An 18920-nucleotide genomic window follows, 5' to 3' on the forward strand; every position below is an offset into this window, starting at 1 on the left:
CTTCTCAGGTCTGTTGCATGAAGCTTGTGATTGAGGCAGTCAAAAAGTACATTTTAGGTGCTGAATTAGAGAGATTATTAGGTCATGGAGCTGAATGGATAAAAAAATGTCAAATTCCTAAGAAACCTTTTTACATTTCAAACATGGAAAAATATTTGAACTCCCAATAAAATCGTATTATACCAGAATAGGTGATGCAACATTCTAGTACTTATGCTTGAGTACGACATCCTTGGGAGTGTGATGTCAGATCATGCCTCATACCAAGTACTTCCTATTAACAGTTAATTACTTTTCCTTGTCGCCAATGACACCAGAATAGGTCATGCAACATTCTAGGGATGCGATGCGTGAGTATGACATCCTTGGGTCGTTTACTTAATTAATTATGTGTACTAATTATCTGATCCATCAGGTACTCTTACAGTGAGGCATGTTTTTGCCTATGTTTATGATATTTTCATTCTGAAACAACATTATGTGCCAAAATTGCTGGAAAAACACGGTCTGTACCTTTTTGCACTAGGATTCATGTGGGAAATGTATGAATTTACTAGTTTCAATCAGTTATCTAGATTTTTTTTATTTGTGATGCACGACGCTAGCATGAGAATCTCGATGTTATTGCCGCAGAAGTGAGATGTAGTTGTCTACTTAGATATTCAATACAACACAATAATATCGTCAAGAAAACCTTTATCCCAAAAATTTAGAGTCATATACATGAGTCGTATTCTTCCATTTAGTTCTATTAGGCCGTGTTTGGATCGGGGCGTGTTTTGCCCTGAGATTAATTTAACTCAATGTCGTCCTCAGGTATAAGAGTCCAACAGACTATAATGAGCTAAATTTTTAATAATCTGTTTGTTTCACTTTGTTATTAACACCTCTAGTACCTTTTTCATGTTTGGAGCTTGTCGTTATACGATGGTATAGGATTAGAATAGAATAGCAAATGTCCTTATTGCCCTTCTTTTTACTAGGTATATATCACTTTGGCCTGTGTAGCTCTTGATAGAGTCCTGGAAAGTTAGGTTATGGTCGATTTTTATTCATGCTTGTAAGAACTCACACAAATTATGAAATGAAAATTTAGACAATACACATGATTCACACGTTAGATGTGTCCAATAATAAATTCTGCCATACATGTATTCGTGAGATGCAAGTTCATGGATTGCTTCAACTATTCGGAAAAAGCTCCTCTCCAAATACAACTGATTGCAATTAGCATGTGCAGATAAGACCCCAATGTGAGGAAACAAGTCTCTTCAGAGTAGACAGACATGATTACGTAGTTAATGACTCAAAGGTGGGCATCGTTGTTTAATTTATCTCCTGAAACATTTTTAAAAGAAAGTAAGGGTACCTCTAATTTCTTTTCTTTTTAGGGCGCTTTCACTATTGGGGGGGGGGGGCGTCTTTTTAGGTCTAATTCCCAAGTGGCGAAATAGTCTTTTGGACAATAATAACCCCCCCCCCCCCCTTATTTATCTAGAAACTATGGACTATTTCAAAGGACTAAATAGGCCACCCTAACCCCCCTTAAATTTTAACCCAAACACCCCACTATTTTATTATAATGGATATAGGTTTATCATCTCAAAACAATACACAATCCAAACATGGCCTTAAGGTTTATCTCCATTAAGGGGCTGTTTGGTTCGTTTTTTAACTCGGTGGAAAAGTTTTACACCGCCTCCACATCAGATTTTTCGTGGCCACATAGGATATACGCTTTCCGTCGGTTTTTTTCCCATCTTTGGTTCGCTAGGGTTGAAGAAGGGAAACTCGGTGAAAATCGCCGCCACATCAGATTTTTTTCTCTCCCCCAATTCCTTCCTCAACCTCGTGAAATCGACGAAAACTGCAGCCACGTCAGCTTTTTGCCATATAAACAAAAGTTTTTCCTTTTTTTTCCATGCGAAACAAACACAAGAAAAATAAATACATTGGCTTCCCACCATTTTTTTTTGTGCGAACCAAAGCGAAACAATCTATTTCATGGAAAAGTTTGGAAAACTCAAAACTTGTGTTTTTGTACATGGAAATGCATTTCTCTATATCTAGGAAACGAACCAAACAACCCCTAAGTTAACTATTGTAATATCCTTCTTGATTATCTCCATTAAGTTAACTATTGTAGTATCCTTCTTGATTGCTTCATAACAAGTTTTCCTTTCCACCATTCACTAGAATCTCATCGCCGTCTCCTAACCGGTGCATTTAGTGTCAGTAATCAGATATTCGATCTCCAACTTTAGTTGGTTGAAATGATGTCTCAGCAAGTGTTGTCTTCTTGCTCTACTTATACGTTTCTCAGAGCGAGAAACATGGGTCATTACTCCCTTACATTTATTCCTGACCAAAATATACATACACTATCCATTCTCTTATTATCATCAATGCTTTTCACGTGCCTTAATTTGTTTTGTTTTGCCCTCTTCTCTACTTCTATCGAAATACTCGAAACAATATCTGATATTGTTATTTATCGGCAGGCACAAGCTCTTCTGAGCTATTTTCGAACGCAACGACATGGAAATGCTGGAAGAGGATGACGACTGAGGGTGTTCAAGCGAGAATTTGTAGCTCAATCAGATGTATTTATGAGTTGGGATTTGGTTTAACTATTATTTGTAACTATGTCAATGCTTTTAGACGGAGAAGATGTGTCCGAGAGAGAGAGAGAGAGACTGTTTTGGGAGTCTTCTGCCATTAGAGTAGCCTCAGGGATCTTTGTTTGCGTGCTTCGTCTGTAAAGAAGAAAACATAAAGCTGGAAGCTGATTGTAAAGTGATGATGAGTTGGGGCCTGTTGATTCTTTGTCTTTCATCGAACTGTTGTATACTATTTTTCTTCTTCTTTCCAAATATGATGTATAATTGCAATCATCTTGTCTTTTTTTTTTTTTGGCCCCCAGTTTGCTGCAACTTATGGCCTTGTATATATATTTTTTTGCCTTTGCAAAGGCACCAGCAGGGAGAACAACGTGGAAGGCTGTCCGCCCTCTGTACTGCTTTTATTTTCTTCTGTTTTAGTTTTCTTTCGTCCTCTTTTTCCCGACTCCTATTTGTGTAGCAAGATATTGCTGTTTGGTGACTTGAAAGCATTTGGGGTTTTTCCTGATTTGCACCAGGAAGAATCGGCTATCTCAATCGTAATGATAAGAGATTGCAACTTATTTTTTTTTCTTCCATTTTTCATTTTTTGTCCTTCTAAAAGGCAGTAATAATTTAAATGTGATAACATATAATCTGTTTTACATGATCGATTCGAGTTTTAGCTCCATCCAGAATAGTGCTTACAATATCACCCCTCTTATAGCCTAGAAAATCAATAAGTGCTAATCTCCTTAGAGAAGGCGACACTTATAGCCTAGAAAATCAATAAGTGCTAATCTCCTTAGAGAAGGCGACACGTGTCTCTTCCCTCACCTAATCAGACGAATTGAGGCCAAGACGACTCAAACTACTCTTACGGCTAACACTATGAACTGACAACTTACACAGCCGTCAAAAAAGCGGTACTTGTCGGCCACCTCACCCGATCGACCCTATGAGCAACCTGCACTCGGCCTATTGTGTCAGCTGACAACTTACGTAGCCGAGTCAAAAGGTGATGATTCTCGGCCCTTGACCAAACAAAATGGGGGAGACGACAGTTACCTCGAACCTCTCGCTAGCCGACTGCTCTCGTATTAACTGCTCTGACAAAATCATCATTACTCTAGCTCCCATAGTCTTTATGACTTATCGGACCTAGTTAGCTCCAAGCACCTGCTGTCGTTCCCTCATTAAATGGCCAGATGACTCACTTTCTTCTGCGGTTGACACATGTAAGGTATCTGCTAACTCACCAGCCTGACTGGTCTCAGTCGAAGTTACCTTCGTACCCCTCCGATATGCTATAAAAGGGAACTACGCTGCATGAGGTAACTTCTTCTGCTTTTTGGACACTTTGAATAACTACCTATACAATTTATCATTGATTTTCTCACTTAAGATCAAAACACCGACTTGATTGTCGGAGGAACAACCAGAGAACCCAAATCCACCCTCTCACGAGTTTTTCATGTGCATGAAAGAATAGCAGACTATAGAACCAGTTATCTGAAAGAGTTTGAGGACCATAATCACTCTCTTAACTCTAACACAAACCCCCTGTTTGATAACCGACATAACAAATTGGTATTCCTTAACATGAATATGAAGGGTATTGTGTGCTTTGATTTAGTCATCCCTAATTAAGCAAGCTCCTCTAATATTGGACCAGAGTTTGGGGGGAGTCGATTATCCGAATTGAGGCGAGTTCAAGTTTCGTAGCCTATCACCGCGACGCCTACGCCTGAACTTGTAGATCAGGCTTTAGAGCTGATTTTATGATTGACTCTCCTTTACACTTTGGGCTCATATTGATCGTGATGACTAGGAAACATTGGTTGCTGAGTTCAAGGCGATGTGATAGGGTCCACCAACTCAAATAATAAAACAATTTAAAGGTAGGGGGTACATTGCATGTAAAGAATTTTTTAGATTTTTTCTCTCTAGGACATCTTAGTTATTTGAAAGGAGGAATTTTTCAAAACAGTCCTAAAAAGTTTTTTATTTTTTAAAATCGATCATTTTTTTAATTTATCAAAATCGATCTATTTTTTGTCACGTGGGTTTAATGACGTTCCTAAACAGTCGGGGTTGCCAACCCCGACTGTTTAGGAACTTCATTAAGCCCACGTAGTAAAAAGTGAGTCGATTTTGATAAATAAAAAAAATTAGATTGATTTTGAAAAATAAAAATAATTTTGAGGCTGTTTTGAAAATTTGTTCTTATTTGGAAATCACAGATAGAGAGGCCTGATGAGAAAAGATTAAAGTTCAGGGCGGATTTGTGAAACACCCCAAAGTTTAGGAGAGGTTTATGTGGTAAAACTCCCAGAGTTCGCGGGGTTATGTGAAATTAACCCAATTAAGAAGTCCGCTTTACGGAGAGTGGTACTCTTTTCTTTTTTTTCCTCCTGCCCTCTCTTTCTTCAATCTCCCCGCACAAAAACCTTGTCACTGTTCTCAGTCCCCAAAACCCTAACCCTAATAATAATAATAATAATCCAAAATCCCAAAATCTGCAGCGGAGAGTGATGGAGATGGAGCTGGAGCCTCGAGTGAAGCCATTACCGTACAAGGTGAAGGCCACGTCTCGAGAGTCGCCCTCTCAAAAGGGCGCGAACGTCCTCGACTCCGACCTCCGAACCCACTGGTCCACCGCCACCAACAACAAGGAGTGGATCCTTCTCGAGCTCGAGGTCTCAATTCAATCAAAAACCCCTCTTGATTTTTTTTTCCGTTTTTACCGGTGGAAATTTAACCGTTTTGGATTTGCAAACAAAAAGTTCGCCTTTTATTTGTTTTTCTTATTGCCTTTTCTGTAATGGGATCTCCTCAATGATTCTCTTTTAAAAATTAGTGAAAAAAATATTCGTTGTGTGGTGAAGTTGTTTCATATGAGATGTGGATTCCCTCTCACTAACAGCTATGTCTCTTAGAAATGGCATCAAAGCTGACCCCGCCTAGTTTCACGCGAGCGGCAAGGGTGGTGACCTTGGCATTGTAGTGCTCTCGCTTGTCTAGTCTAGTGCAAAGACCAAAAAAAAAGGTACGCTAGGATTGTAGTGCTCGACCGGGACTAAAATAGTGCAAAGCTAGCCCGGGTGGGTGCTAGCACCGTGGAATCGTGGTGATATGTTAGGGCCCATTTAGTCAATTCCTCTCCCTAACAAAATAAGTAGTTATTTTGTGTTATCAGTTAATATAATTTATTAATCCAATGCTCATATAATATCTGTTCAAACTTCCTCATGCAATACACTTAACTTTGTATCTTTACATGCTACTCGACCTATGTCCTAGATGAATACCAATTTTGGCTGTGATTTCTTATACTGATTAGTTTTGGTTTTGCTTTTCATAATTGCGTTGTAGGTCCCGGTAATATTCAAGACATTATGCTGACACGTTGTGCTGTCCACACTAACCGTTGAAGAGATTAGGTCGCACTGACAATTTGTGGCTTCTACCCTAACTGTTAAGAGAGATTAGGTTACACCGACTCTTTACAAATTCTCATTTTTTTCTATACTTTTTGAAATTCCTCTTGTTCGCATAACTATGCGTTTTGTTCTCAATTTCTGAACCCATCTATTTTTTATAGTGCAAGTGGATATTATTTTGTAAATTTACTGATCTGAATTTGTAGTTTCAGTCATTCATATGATTCTGCAATTCCATACTTATTTCTTAGATTTATGATGACAGATCTTTTACTCTTATTCTATTTATTTCCCTAACAGAACCTTGTCTGCTTTCGCATTTAAGAATTTATAATAAGTCTGTCCTTGAATGGGAAATTACAGTTGGATTGCGGTATAAGGTAAGTAATTAATTTCATTTTCATGGAACCAGTCATGCTTTAAAAAATAAATCCATTTTGGTGAAGTTTTGTATCAATAAGAATTAAGAAATTTCTACAAGATGTTAGTTATGTTAAAATAAGAGGTAAAGTTCACTAATCTTTCTAGGGCATCTAGATCCATTACCATAATGAAGTTTTCAAATGTAGAATGACTTCATTTTATATGGTTTATATGATATATGCGTTGAAGAGTCAATTTCTCTGGCCAAGGTCTTAAAACACAGTCTAAGCGCCTGCCTAGGCCTAAGCGGTACCTAGAATGCCTCTAGGTCTTGAAAGCGTGGGTCGCTTGTGCTGATTGCACCGCTTAAGTCTTGGACGTGATTCCTCCGTTGCCGCTTCCACCTTGTCTGACCTCCTCCACTGACTGTGAACACCTCCTCCACCTTCGTCCTTCAGCTAAAACCTTCGCCACCACTTAAAACAACAAAAGAAATCTGCCTAAGCCCTGCCTAGGTGATAGGCACCGGTTCCGCATCTTAGTGACGCCTAACACTTTCTATAACATTGTCACTGGCTATGCTTTGTAGTTGAACCTATCCGTTCATTTTGATGCAACTGCACTAGGAGACATGCATGCTTATACTTAAACTATGTATAATCTAAGTAGTGTGCTATTTCCTCCTATGTATAATCTAAGTAGTGTGCTATTTCCTCCTTTTGTCCATGATTATTTCCTTGGATATGTAACCAAAGTAATCACGATGAGGTATTTTAAATACAGATTTCGTTAGTTGTTTCTATAATGCAGTCTAGGATACCAAATATAGACAATATATTTCTCTCTGATAAGGACTTTTTGGCAAATTATGTTGGTGGTATTTCTGTTCTCAACTGTGCATCCTTCACAATCAACCTCCTCTTTAAGATCTTGTATTCAAACTGATTCACCGAATCACCAAGTCATGTGGTATTGCTGTTGTTTTTCAACAAAGTTTCATTTCACCATCAACCAACCTCTTTAAGCTCTTGTTTCCTCCTTGCATTTTTCATGGTTTGCTAGTTAGTTATCTTTCTTGTTGTATCTTGTGCAATACATAACAAAATGTGATATTTTCATTTGGGATGATTTGATAAGGCTAACTTGATCACTGTCTGGTCAAGTTCAATAGAGACAACGTTATTGATAGTTGATAGCGTCGCGTAGCGGTGAGGCACTGCTAAGGCTATTTGAGGCTATAATGGCAAAACACGCAAATTTAAATAGTGGTCCAATTTAAATATATATAAATATTAAAGAAAGTCAAATAGTTATCGTAGCTGTTGGAGGTAGCTAGAGAGGTGAAGAGCTAGAGGCTTTGTTGTAGTAGGATAGGTGGAGAGGTTGAGAAGAAGAGGAGCTGGAGTAGCTGGAGCAGAAGAGAAGAGTCGGAGAGGTAGTCAGAGAAGAGAGGAGGTGGAGAGGTGGGGACATTGTTGTAACTGTTGGAGGTGGTGGAGGAGAGAGGAGGTGGCTGAGAAGAGAGGAGGTGGCTGCCGGAGGCGGTGTGAAGTGGTTGGAGACAACGACGTTTGGGGAGAGGAGATTGATGAAGGCAGCAACATTATATTTTTTTTCTGTTGATAGAGGAAGAGAAAGAAACATGGTTGGATTTGAGGTTTAATAAAATTCTGGTCGGGTTTAATCAACCCAAACTTCACTTTATCTACCTTTAATTAGTGGTAAAAAATGGATTTTTACGCCTTTTACTGCTATTTCGCCCTTTCGAGCGCTTTTGCGTGCAAAAAGCGCTCATAAACACTATTGTTCGCTGCTAAGACCGTGCTCCTCGTAGCGGCCTCCACTAATGCAAATAGCGCCGCTATAGAGACGCTATTTGACGCTATTTTAATAATGGAGAGTAGTTGAAAAGGAGGAAGTACTTTGTGAAAAGTCTGAGAAAGATCACCGATGATGAGTGCATCTATATGTCATGATGGGAGGGAGTGGGGCTGATATATGGCGGAAAAGGTGGATTATGTAGGATGGAGTTTTTGGGTTGTATGGGATAGGGGCACAAGTCTTGGCATGGTCCGTGCATGTTGAGCGATAATTGTTATAAATTATAATGTGCTTGCATAAGACTGGATACAACGTCTCTGGGTTGGGAGTTTTAGGAGGTTTTCTTGCACATACTCTTATAGCTTGAGGAAGCAAAATGTCTCATATAATCTACTTTCAACCAAGTCTAATGTCGTATGGTGTTGGTTTCTGGTAGATTGATTTGTCAATATTAGAGTTTAATTCTTGGGTAATTTGTGATTTTTGGTGGAGTGTTGGAGTGTATCACTTTCAGAGATGGGCTATCTTTTGTTAGTGAAGTTCGGACGAGACATGATCGTCTAGTTTCTTGAAGTTTCATGATGAAAGGCCCCTTGTTAGGAAAGGAAGCATTCAAGACCATCAAATGGTCACATATTTGAAAGCTTGGATGACCCAAAAACAAAGTTATGTGATCTTTCTTACTGCTGACTAGGAACTAAGGCAAGTTGGAATCCTTGTTTTTCGTCTCTCAAAATGTTGGAGAATGTGTTTTGTAATGCTGGAATATTTGTTTTGTCCTAATTTATGCGAGTACCACATCAATGCGAGTACCTGAATATTAAATCCAATCAAGTGCATATTATGTACGTGGCGCTTGTCTGCTAATGTGTATAAATGATTTTAAACTAAGAGATTATTTAAATTGGTAAGTTTCAAGTTTTAAATAGTAGTGGTTATAAACATTCCAATGGTAGTGAAAGTTAAGATATCACATGCTATATTGTTTTAGTTATAGCAGAGTTATCATGCTTATCTCTTTAATGTTATTTGTTTGTACTATATTGCCCCAATATGTACAGTATATTGTTCCAATTCCCATATTATATGGCAATTTTATCATAGGCACGCGCCCGATTGCGCCCTAGATGCGGGGCGGAGGCGAAGCACCCCGTATCAAACGTGGCAGCGTCTTTTGAGCCTTGCAAGCAATCTGCGCTTTGTGCAGCGTATACACAAATTATAACCTTATATATTTTTGTTCTTTAACATTTTAATTGGGTCTTTGTACTAGATAACCCATATCCCAACACACAAAATAAACCCGTTAGGACTTTTTAGTAGCTTGATTGAGGACCCTAAAATTTGCTTTGACATGAGTCTTGATTTGACTTTTGACTTGGAAAACTACAAACTTTGCTACTATGTTGGATGTTAGCATTATGGATTAAGACATTATTTTGTGATTTCACAGTAGATTGTTATATCTTGACTTATTTTTTATGTGAAAGTACATAAAAATGTTATTTCATGCTTCATTAGCTATCTTGAAAAAAATTTGTGTGAGGTATGCCGTATGCGCCTTGTTTCACTCGGGCGCACGCGTCGCATTGCACTTTGCGCATGTACGCGTAAAGCGTCTTTGCTCCCCGTGTTGCGCCTCATGCATTGGTAACACTTACATTATCTGATATTTTGTAATATATTCTTGGATATATTGACATGGTTGCCTGATTTTTATCTGTCGTTTCCAGCCAGAGGCATTTGTTAAGGTGCGTCCACGTTGCGAAGCTCCTAGACGTGACATGATGTATCCTATGAACTACACACCTTGTCGCTATGTTCGGATATCGTGTTTACGAGGGAATCCAATAGCTATATTTTTTATTCAGGTAAAGGTTTAGATGATTCCTCTCCCATGCACATCCATGCAGACGCGTCCACAAGCTTATGTACACTAGTTATCAAGTTCTGTTTACAATTGTCTTTTTCTAGTGTTGGGCTAGTCAACTAAATATCCTAGTTCGATATTTGATTAGCTGTAAAAAGAAGTCAAGATGTTTACTATTGTATTTTTTTGGAATGCTATCACCTACATATTTCAATTATCACATCATTCCTGATGCGAGGATTTCGTCCTTGCCATGCCTTGTTGCAGGGGCACTGTAGTTACTGTCCTAAGACCTTTTGTTCGTAATCTCCATTGTTGTTTGTACTAATGTGCATTATAGCACTGCCGTTTGTAACTGTTCTTCTTGCTGGCTTGTTCATTTTGATGTTGATGGGCATGACAGTATTCGCTCTCACGCCTTTTTTTAATCAAACTCCGTATATTTAGTTTCTTTCATCTAAATTCTGTTCATTGACATCTAGAATTTCTTATTAACTATGTATGTTTCTTTTAAACATTTGAAGAAGGGCCATATCTGAACTGAAACTGCTAAAATTTTGTGTCTGAATTGAGTTTCATCATTTATTTGATATTTAGCAAGGATGCATGCAGAAGATAAGAAAGGACAAAAGGCTACATATTCATTGTGTGTAAGGCCATGGAAGCACTACATATCTTCAACATTGCATTAACTTTTTGACCATTGACGTTTAATAGTATTATAGTAATCACAAATGGCTTTGGCTGCAAACTCATATTTAGTCTTTCTTGTTACTTATTGTGACAAATTAATAGGTACTTGAGTGCCAGCTAAGCCCTTCCTAGAAAATCACATACAGAGGATAAGTTGAACTAGTTAACTTTGCAATGCCTATCCTTTAAGATTCAGTTTATATATTTACGAGTTCTTTCTCCACTTCCTGTGCATGTGTATGTCAAGTGCCTCTTCTTTTGGGGACTATGTCATAAATGACATTTCTGTTTGGATTCACTTCATTTGTGTGCTTGACTGCTTGTGTTGCGTAGGTTAGTCGTCCTAGTTTGTATATTTGTAGAACTGTTTTTTATTAAGTTCCGGATTTGATTGAGGTCATGGTCCATACTTATGCCTTGATGGGGTTAACAACCATGGTGCACATATTTCCTTTGGTCCAGATTTAGCTGCATACCCAAGCTTGTATGACCTATCTTTTCTGTTTGTTCTCTTAATTATGAATGATTAGTAAATCTGATTTTCATGTTGGTTATTTATTAAGTTGTGCATACTATCACTTTGTCCTTTTCTTATTTTACTGTCTGTACCTAATACCTATATTAAGTACTTGAACATCTTTTGCCAGCTGATTGGAGTTCCCGTGAAAGGACTAGAACCTGAATTCCAACCTGTTGTTAATTACCTGCTACCAGATATTATATCTCACAAACAAGAAGCACATGATATGCACCTTCAGGTAATAATAATATTTGGAAACTTGATAGAGTGCAGTGCATGGTTAGAAATTCCATGGAAATGGCTCTTGTAGCTTCTTGAGCTGCTGAGTCCATCTATGTGAATTGCTTGGTGCACATTGCTAAGCAGTGTGATTAGTAGCCATAAGAAGTATTCCTGTGTATTTACTAATTAGAAGCTACTCACTCTCATATCCCTATTTGCATTTCATCTCCCTCAACCTTTCACCCTCTGTATTATAATATTGCTGCAATTTCTAATGTTATAATCCTCAGTTACTTCAAGACATGACATCTCGTCTGCTGGTTTTTCTTCCTCAACTCGAGGTAAGCAGTCGTTGCAAAATTCAGATTGTATTTAGTTGGTTTGTTTATTTTTTGATAATGCTATATTTGCTAGTTTATAGCAATTGACAAGGTTGCCTTCCTATAAGTGCAGACAGATCTTGCAAATTTCACAGATGCCACTGAATTTAACATGCGTTTCTTTGCAATGCTTACTGGACCATTTTATCCAATTCTACATATCTTGAAAGAAAGGTTAGACTTCAATGTAGTTTCATGCTTGAGCACAACCTTCAAAAGTTTGAATTTTTATTTATTTATTTGTGGATCTGACAGGAAAATATCCTATGGTCAGATCTTGTAAAATTTGCTTTCTTTACATGGAAAAACATGAACCAGCTGTTTTCTTTTCCCTCTGTTTTATTGATTTTTTGTACTAAAATTGCAGGGAAGCTGTAAAGGCACTGCAAGGCTCTCCTGATTCAGATGCTTTAAAAAGCAGCCAGACATCTATTCTAACTGTCTCTTCAAATTTCGAGGTAGGTTTTTAAAACGTATGTAATTATTATGAAATCTCCTACAAGGTTGTAATTATTTGGAAATCCCCTGGCATTATCTTTCTATCACAAAACCCAATGCCATTAAAAACGCTGCTAAGACCCATTTAAAATTGTATGTTATTATTATGAAATCGTATGGTAATTATTATGAAATCTCCTACAAGGTTGTAGTTATTTGGAAATCCCCTGGCATTATCTTTCTATCACAAAATCCCATGCCATTAAAAACGCTGCTAAGACCCATTTAAAATTGTATGTACGAATCACATGCATTTTTATATTCCAAAACTATGCGCTTCTTCTCCCTCTTAACAGAGTTATACAACTAAATAAGGTTCATATTGCGATTCACATTGACATCATGAGCTTTCCTAAATCAGAATCAAAACAGGGCTCACAGAAATGGGATTGACAAAAGCAAAATTAAACAAGGTCCATAAAATTTGCTAATTTAGATTCTTATTGAGATTCAACATTAATTGAGAATCAAAAAATCGAAACAAGCTCAAGAGTTCATAATATTCACCCTGAGCATGGCAACAAATCATATTGAGCATTACATCTCAAAATATTTTAAGGCTTACATTAAGCAATACTCCCAAAATAAGGCTCATAATGAGTATTCTGCTCCAAACGCATCTCTGGATAGAAAATTAAAAGAAACCTAAACCAAGACAATCATTTTCTCAGCAACACATAGATTGAAAAACTGAAAATTACACCAAATAGAGACTAAAATCAAAGGGTTTGAAGAGATTATTTTGATCTTCGACTTATTTCTCCTCCCTCAACAATTGTCGCTGCTTGGGTTTGATGCGAGAGAGGGAAGAGGGGCTTTTGCAATACTTGTTGGAACAACATTATTGAGGTAGCTGAGAGAAAATGCCAAGAATGTGCCACACGTGGTAATGTGGTATGCTAAATGCGTCTTTAACATTTTTTTTTCATGGTAGGGGGTTTTGTAATAAAATGAACATAATTGATCCGCGCGATGCTGCGGCATTAGCGTGAAAATTGCTAGTAAAAATAATGCTAGTAAAAATAATATTTGAACATTTGATCATAGCATGTATCTAATTACTTAGAAGAAAAATAAGACGAGTTACAGCAAAATATAAGAACTTACACTACATACTAAAGTAAACAACTAAAATGCCAAATTAGTTTAAATCTGATTTCGTGAATTATTTTCAGTCTAAGAGTAACTTTTGAAGTGGGTAGATTTAAAAGTAAATGGGGTAAATGCTTGGATTTATTTATGCATAATATTCTTTTTTGAAAATGGTTGGGTTTAAAAACTAACAGGGCTAAAATTTGGGTTTATAGATGGAAAAACGTACCCGTAGTTTGCGATAGCTCATCATTAGTGTAAAAAAAGATAATAAAAAAAATAATAATTTAAACATTTGGTTTAAAAGTACACTATGTACCTAATTACTTAGAACCAAAATATATAGCATGTTATAGCGAAATATAAAAATTTAGGTCTAGAAGTTATTTTGAAAGTGGTTGAGTTAAATATAAAAAGGGGTAAGCGCTTGGATTTATAAGCATTTTGTGTAGAAATGAGTGAGTTTAGCTGTAGACGAGGGTAAAACTTGGGTGAAATATTTTGGGTCTAAGAATAATTTGGGAAGTAGGCGCGTTTAGAAGTAAAAGGTGTTACAACTTTGGATTTATAGGCAAAAAAGTCTTATTTGGAAGTAGATGGGTGTAGAAGCAAATAATACTACTAATTTGGTTTATAGGCAAAAAAAAAAAAAAAACTCAGCTACAATTGGCAATACTGCAATACTGCAACATCAGTGTGAAAAAATGCAAAAAATAGTATTTTGAGCATTGCTTTAAAATATATTGTGTCCATAACTACTTAGATAAAAAATTTAGAAAGTTACAGTAAAATATATCGACTTACACCGTATAACAAACTGTTAAAATACAAGTAAGGTAAAAATAATTTGGCTAAGTATTTGGGTATAAGAATGATCTTGGAAGTGTGCGGGTGTAGAGGCAAACTATTGGGTCTAGAGAAAAAAATTACAATAAAGTATAACAATCACTACCATATATCAAACTATTGAAGTACGAAGTGAAGTTGAACATAATTTATTGAAGTATTTTGGGCTTAAGAGTAATCTTAGAAGTGAGTTCATAGGGAAATTATTTTTAGTTTTCTGCTAAGTGAGAGCAAACTTTGGGTTTATATATAAGCAAAACTCTCTTTCTTTATGCCAGAAATATGTGATGCATCAGCTAACCTGCTGCCTTCTGCATTTGCAAAATGCCATATGCAAAATGCGACAAGTACATGACTTGAACTGCAGACCTCCCTATTCATTAACCAATGCACTAACAAGTGAGCTAACAATTTGTCATGAATATATTGCAAATACTCGGTACTAAAATACTTGTAATGAACTGCGGCTAAGCACTCTTCATCTCCAATGACTTTAGTATATGTACAAGGAAAATTGACTTGCATGATGCCTCGACATCAGTGTTAAGATAACCAAAAAATAATGCTTTGAACATTTAAGTTAAAAATACACTATAAACCTAACCATATAGCAAAAAGGGGAAAAAATTGGTGGAGTATTTTGGATCTAACAAGGTTTGGAAAGTGAGTGGCTTTAATAGTAAGTACAACTATATAGAACTTTTTCCAGATAACAAAGATATAGAACTTTGTGTTTATGTAGAAAAAATATCCTTTTTGGAAGTGGGTGGTTTTAAAATAAACGGGGTAAACTTTAGGTTTATTAGCAGAAAATCTATCAACTATTCATGATGTCGCATAATTAGTGTGAAAAATCCAAGACATAGTTTCACCATTTCGTTTAAAAATACACCGAATACTTAACCACTTGGAATAAAAATATAGCGAATTATAGCAAAATATAACAACCTACATTGCATAGCATATTGTTGAAACATAAAGTGGGCTTAAACTTAATTTGGTGGGGTATTTTGGGTCTAAGAGTGATTTTGGAATTAGTTTAAAAATAAAAGGGGTTAAACTTTGGGCTTATGGGCAAAAAGATCTTTTTTTTGAAAGTGTGTTAAAACTAAATGGGCATAGAACTTTGGATTCATATACAAAAAACCATTTAAAATTTGTGGAGCATCATGAAAAAACCCAAAAGTAATAGTTTAAGCATTGGGTTTAAACAATACACTGAATATATAGTCACTCAGAAAAGAAAAATATAGTAAGTTAAAGCAAAACATAGAAACTTACACCATATATCAACCTAATGAAGTACAAAATGGGGTCCAAAATTAATTTGGTGGAGTATATATTGAGTCTAAGAGTGATTTTGGAAGTGAGTGAATATTAATAAAGGTAAAAGTTTGGGCTTAAAGGTAAAAGGCCATCTATTTTTTTAATTATACCAACATACTAGTCATAAGCACTGTCCATTTCCCATTAACTTTAGTGTATATAGAAAAGATAACGGTAGGGGGTTTCTTAAGAAGTGACCAAAACTTGAAGGGGGTTTCATAATATTACTCGAAAATTCATAATATCTTCTTGCATGAGTATTTATTGGAAATATCTGTATTTCATCTAAATGTTCTTACACCATTCAAAATTCATTGCAAGTATTTTTCATAAGCTTTATTCTTGCGCATACAGGTGCAACCTAGAAGAGCTCGCAGTCCACATTTTGTTCAGGCTACTTCTAGTTCCTTAGCATTTCGGTCTGATGCTGTTTTTATGTTGTTAAAGAAAGCTTACAATGATTCCCATCTTGGAACTGTTTCTCGTATAGTATGTAGCAGTTTATTTTTGTTATTTTTGTATAGTTTTAAGTTTTTACTTCTTTGTTGAGGGACTGTTTCATTATATCTTTTTATTTTAATGTGTTGATTTTTAGGGTTCTACAGCTTTGCATAGGCTTATTGAGCCTAGTGCACCTCAAGGAGACTCTGTTCCTTCTAGTGACTTATCTTTTTCTTCAAACTACGATGAAGCTTCCAAAAGTGAATTGCCAAGTTATGTGCAGCCTGCTGATTATTCAAGCTTATTTGGTGAAGAATTTAAGATGCCTGATACTTGCTGGGATGCCACTTATTTGAACACACTGGATACTGCTGCAGTTGAAGAAGGCATCTTTCATGTCCTTTATGCCTGTGCGTCACAAGTAAGCAGTAACTTGCAGTTGCTGTTTTATACTTGTTATACGTTATATATTTATTCTTCCATTATTACACCTTATTAAATTAAAGAATTGCTCCATGAAAGCTATTGCAATTGATAGTACTGTATGCTTATATAATCACTCTTATAAGTTTACAGCCTCTTCTCTGCTCGAAGTTGGCTGAGAGCAACTCAGATTTCTGGTCTGTATTACCTCTCATTCAAGCATTACTTCCAGGTGGAGGATCTCATGTTTCTGGCATGCTTAATACCTTCTATTATTCATGACATTTAATGATGTTCCATTTGTTATTACCTTGCAGCTCTTCGTCCTCCTATCAGTAGTTCTGATCAGGTGGATGATTCTTTCTCTCAGTGGAAACATCGCTCTGTGCAGCATGCTCTTTCTCAGGTTTGCTTACAATTAGTGGCTTCGTTGTTCTTGACATATGCATCTCTATTTTATCAATGCCTAATAGTTGACATTTAATTGTAATCGCAGATAGTGATGATGTCATCATGTACAGTGTTCCGTCCTCTGCTTCGTGCTTGTGCAGGCTACTTGTCTTCATTTTCTCTATCACATGTTTGTCACTTCATTCACACTTAACACGGAATGCATATTCTGTATTTTGATATCCATTCTCTCGATTTATTATAGAGTAATATATTTATATCCCAGTTACATTAGATGCACACAGCTAAGACAGTTCACGAGATATGATTCCCTGTCTGAACAGGACTAAATTTTGTTTCATCCATTTCTAGGCAAAGGCAGCATGTGTGTTGATAGATCTCTGTTCTGGGTCGTTCTCTCCATGGGTATCAACAATTGCTGCAAAGGTTATTTCTGCGAACTGTTTGTATGGACATCAATTTATTATCTGTTCAGTAACTTGACCTTTGATTTAGGTGGATCTTGCAATCGAGCTTATCGAGGATCTTTTGGGAATTATTCAGGTGCAGTTATTACCTTTTCTCGTACTTTGTTCTTAATTTTCTTAGTTCTTCATGTAACACCTATCAGATCTGCTCTTATCAGTTATTTGACAGGTTCAATAGCCTCTCATGGAGAACATCCACTTTTTTGCTAATTATTTTTTTTGTTTGCTTACATGTGTGTGAGTGTGCACATTCTCATCTGATTGGTTCTGTTGCTTCAAGGATGTGCATTGTTTCTTTTATGGAGGGAATTCATACTTTTGCTAATTGATGTGCGCATATAAACAATTCTTTTACACTAGATTCTACCATAAGGGCTATAATTGTGGCATCAAACATATAGTTGCGGAATACTGGAGAAAACTGATAACTTTATATGAGTGTCAAGGTGTCTGGACCAATAATCTGCTTGCTGCATTTTCTGTTTTTCACAAACGTTTACGCACTGCTTTCGCCTTAATCTCTCTTCAACTATCTGAAACATAATCTCCTTGATCATGTGTTAAAGCTTGTTTCTACCATGACTGCTGGTAAAACTTCCCTAGCTTAGTTTCCACTCACAATCTTTTATCCATCACATAACATATTGGTTAAATAATCCAAGCTGTGCTTATGCAATAATCCACAGCATGTTTCTTGGCAATTTTTTATTCATATTATTAGCGGACCCCAAAATTTGGGATAAAAGCTTTGTTATTGTTGTTATTTTATTAGCTGACGTTGTTTTTTCTATTTACCTTTGTTCAAAATAGTTTGTCTCATCTGGATGTTTCCTTTCTTTTAATCTATTTCTCAGGCTGCTTCATGTTTCTAGTAATTTTTACTATCAGTCAATGCTGATATTGTTGTTTTTTACCTGGTTCTGAAGTTCTATTTCATTCTCTATATCATCTATATTCTTCTATTCTTTTAATCTGTCTCTCAGGGAGCTTCTCATTCTATTGCACGTGCTCGTGCTGCTTTAAAATACATCTTACTCGCTTTGTCTGGACATATGGATGATGTGCTAGCAAAATATAAGGTCTGACATATGGGTTTGGATTGTACTAAGATAACATAAAAATCGAGCTTTGGCTGGTATATGAGTTTCTCTGCATGACTGATGATTTTTGGTTTTGCATATGCACAGGAAAATAAACATAAGATTCTGTTTCTTCTGGAAATGCTAGAACCTTTCCTGGATCCTGCCATATCTGCAGTAAAAAGTTCAGTTGCTTTTGGAGATGTATCTCCTATATTTCTGGAAAAACAGAACAGAACTTGTGCCATTGTGCTCAATATTATTCGCATAGCTGCCCGAAGACCTGCTGTTCTTCCGCCCCTAGAGTCAGAATGGAGATGTGGATCTGTTGCTCCAAGGTCTATGATAGTAACCAGGAAACTAGTTAAATTTGTATATCGAACTCATGTCACTTGTCTTGGATATTTCCACTTCGATGCTATCTT

At 36.5% G+C, this 18920-nt stretch overlaps 2 protein-coding genes across 2 annotated transcripts in view; both read left to right on the plus strand.

Annotated features, from left to right (window-relative positions):
* Positions 1–3056, plus strand: part of LOC109839615 (U-box domain-containing protein 4-like) — a 9921-nt gene extending 6865 nt beyond the window's left edge. Inside the window, 1 exon segment of the mRNA XM_020408110.1 lies at positions 2502–3056. Within this exon segment, the coding sequence (XP_020263699.1) occupies positions 2502–2561 (60 nt within the window). The 3' untranslated portion in view covers positions 2562–3056.
* LOC109839616 overlaps positions 5002–18920 on the plus strand; it is a 31123-nt gene continuing 17204 nt past the window's right edge. The window contains exons 1-16 of the mRNA XM_020408111.1: positions 5002–5300; positions 6344–6423; positions 9961–10098; positions 11438–11548; positions 11823–11873; positions 11986–12086; positions 12280–12370; positions 16029–16163; positions 16270–16536; positions 16692–16770; positions 16856–16944; positions 17035–17118; positions 17301–17375; positions 17445–17492; positions 18400–18495; positions 18604–18833. Coding sequence (XP_020263700.1) covers positions 5135–5300; positions 6344–6423; positions 9961–10098; positions 11438–11548; positions 11823–11873; positions 11986–12086; positions 12280–12370; positions 16029–16163; positions 16270–16536; positions 16692–16770; positions 16856–16944; positions 17035–17118; positions 17301–17375; positions 17445–17492; positions 18400–18495; positions 18604–18833 — 1841 coding nt within the window. The 5' untranslated portion in view covers positions 5002–5134. The remainder of the gene's footprint in view (positions 5301–6343; positions 6424–9960; positions 10099–11437; positions 11549–11822; positions 11874–11985; positions 12087–12279; positions 12371–16028; positions 16164–16269; positions 16537–16691; positions 16771–16855; positions 16945–17034; positions 17119–17300; positions 17376–17444; positions 17493–18399; positions 18496–18603; positions 18834–18920) is intronic.

This window comes from Asparagus officinalis, chromosome 4 (genome assembly GCF_001876935.1).
Source record: "Asparagus officinalis chromosome 4, Aspof.V1, whole genome shotgun sequence".
Classification (NCBI taxonomy): domain Eukaryota; kingdom Viridiplantae; phylum Streptophyta; class Magnoliopsida; order Asparagales; family Asparagaceae; genus Asparagus; species Asparagus officinalis.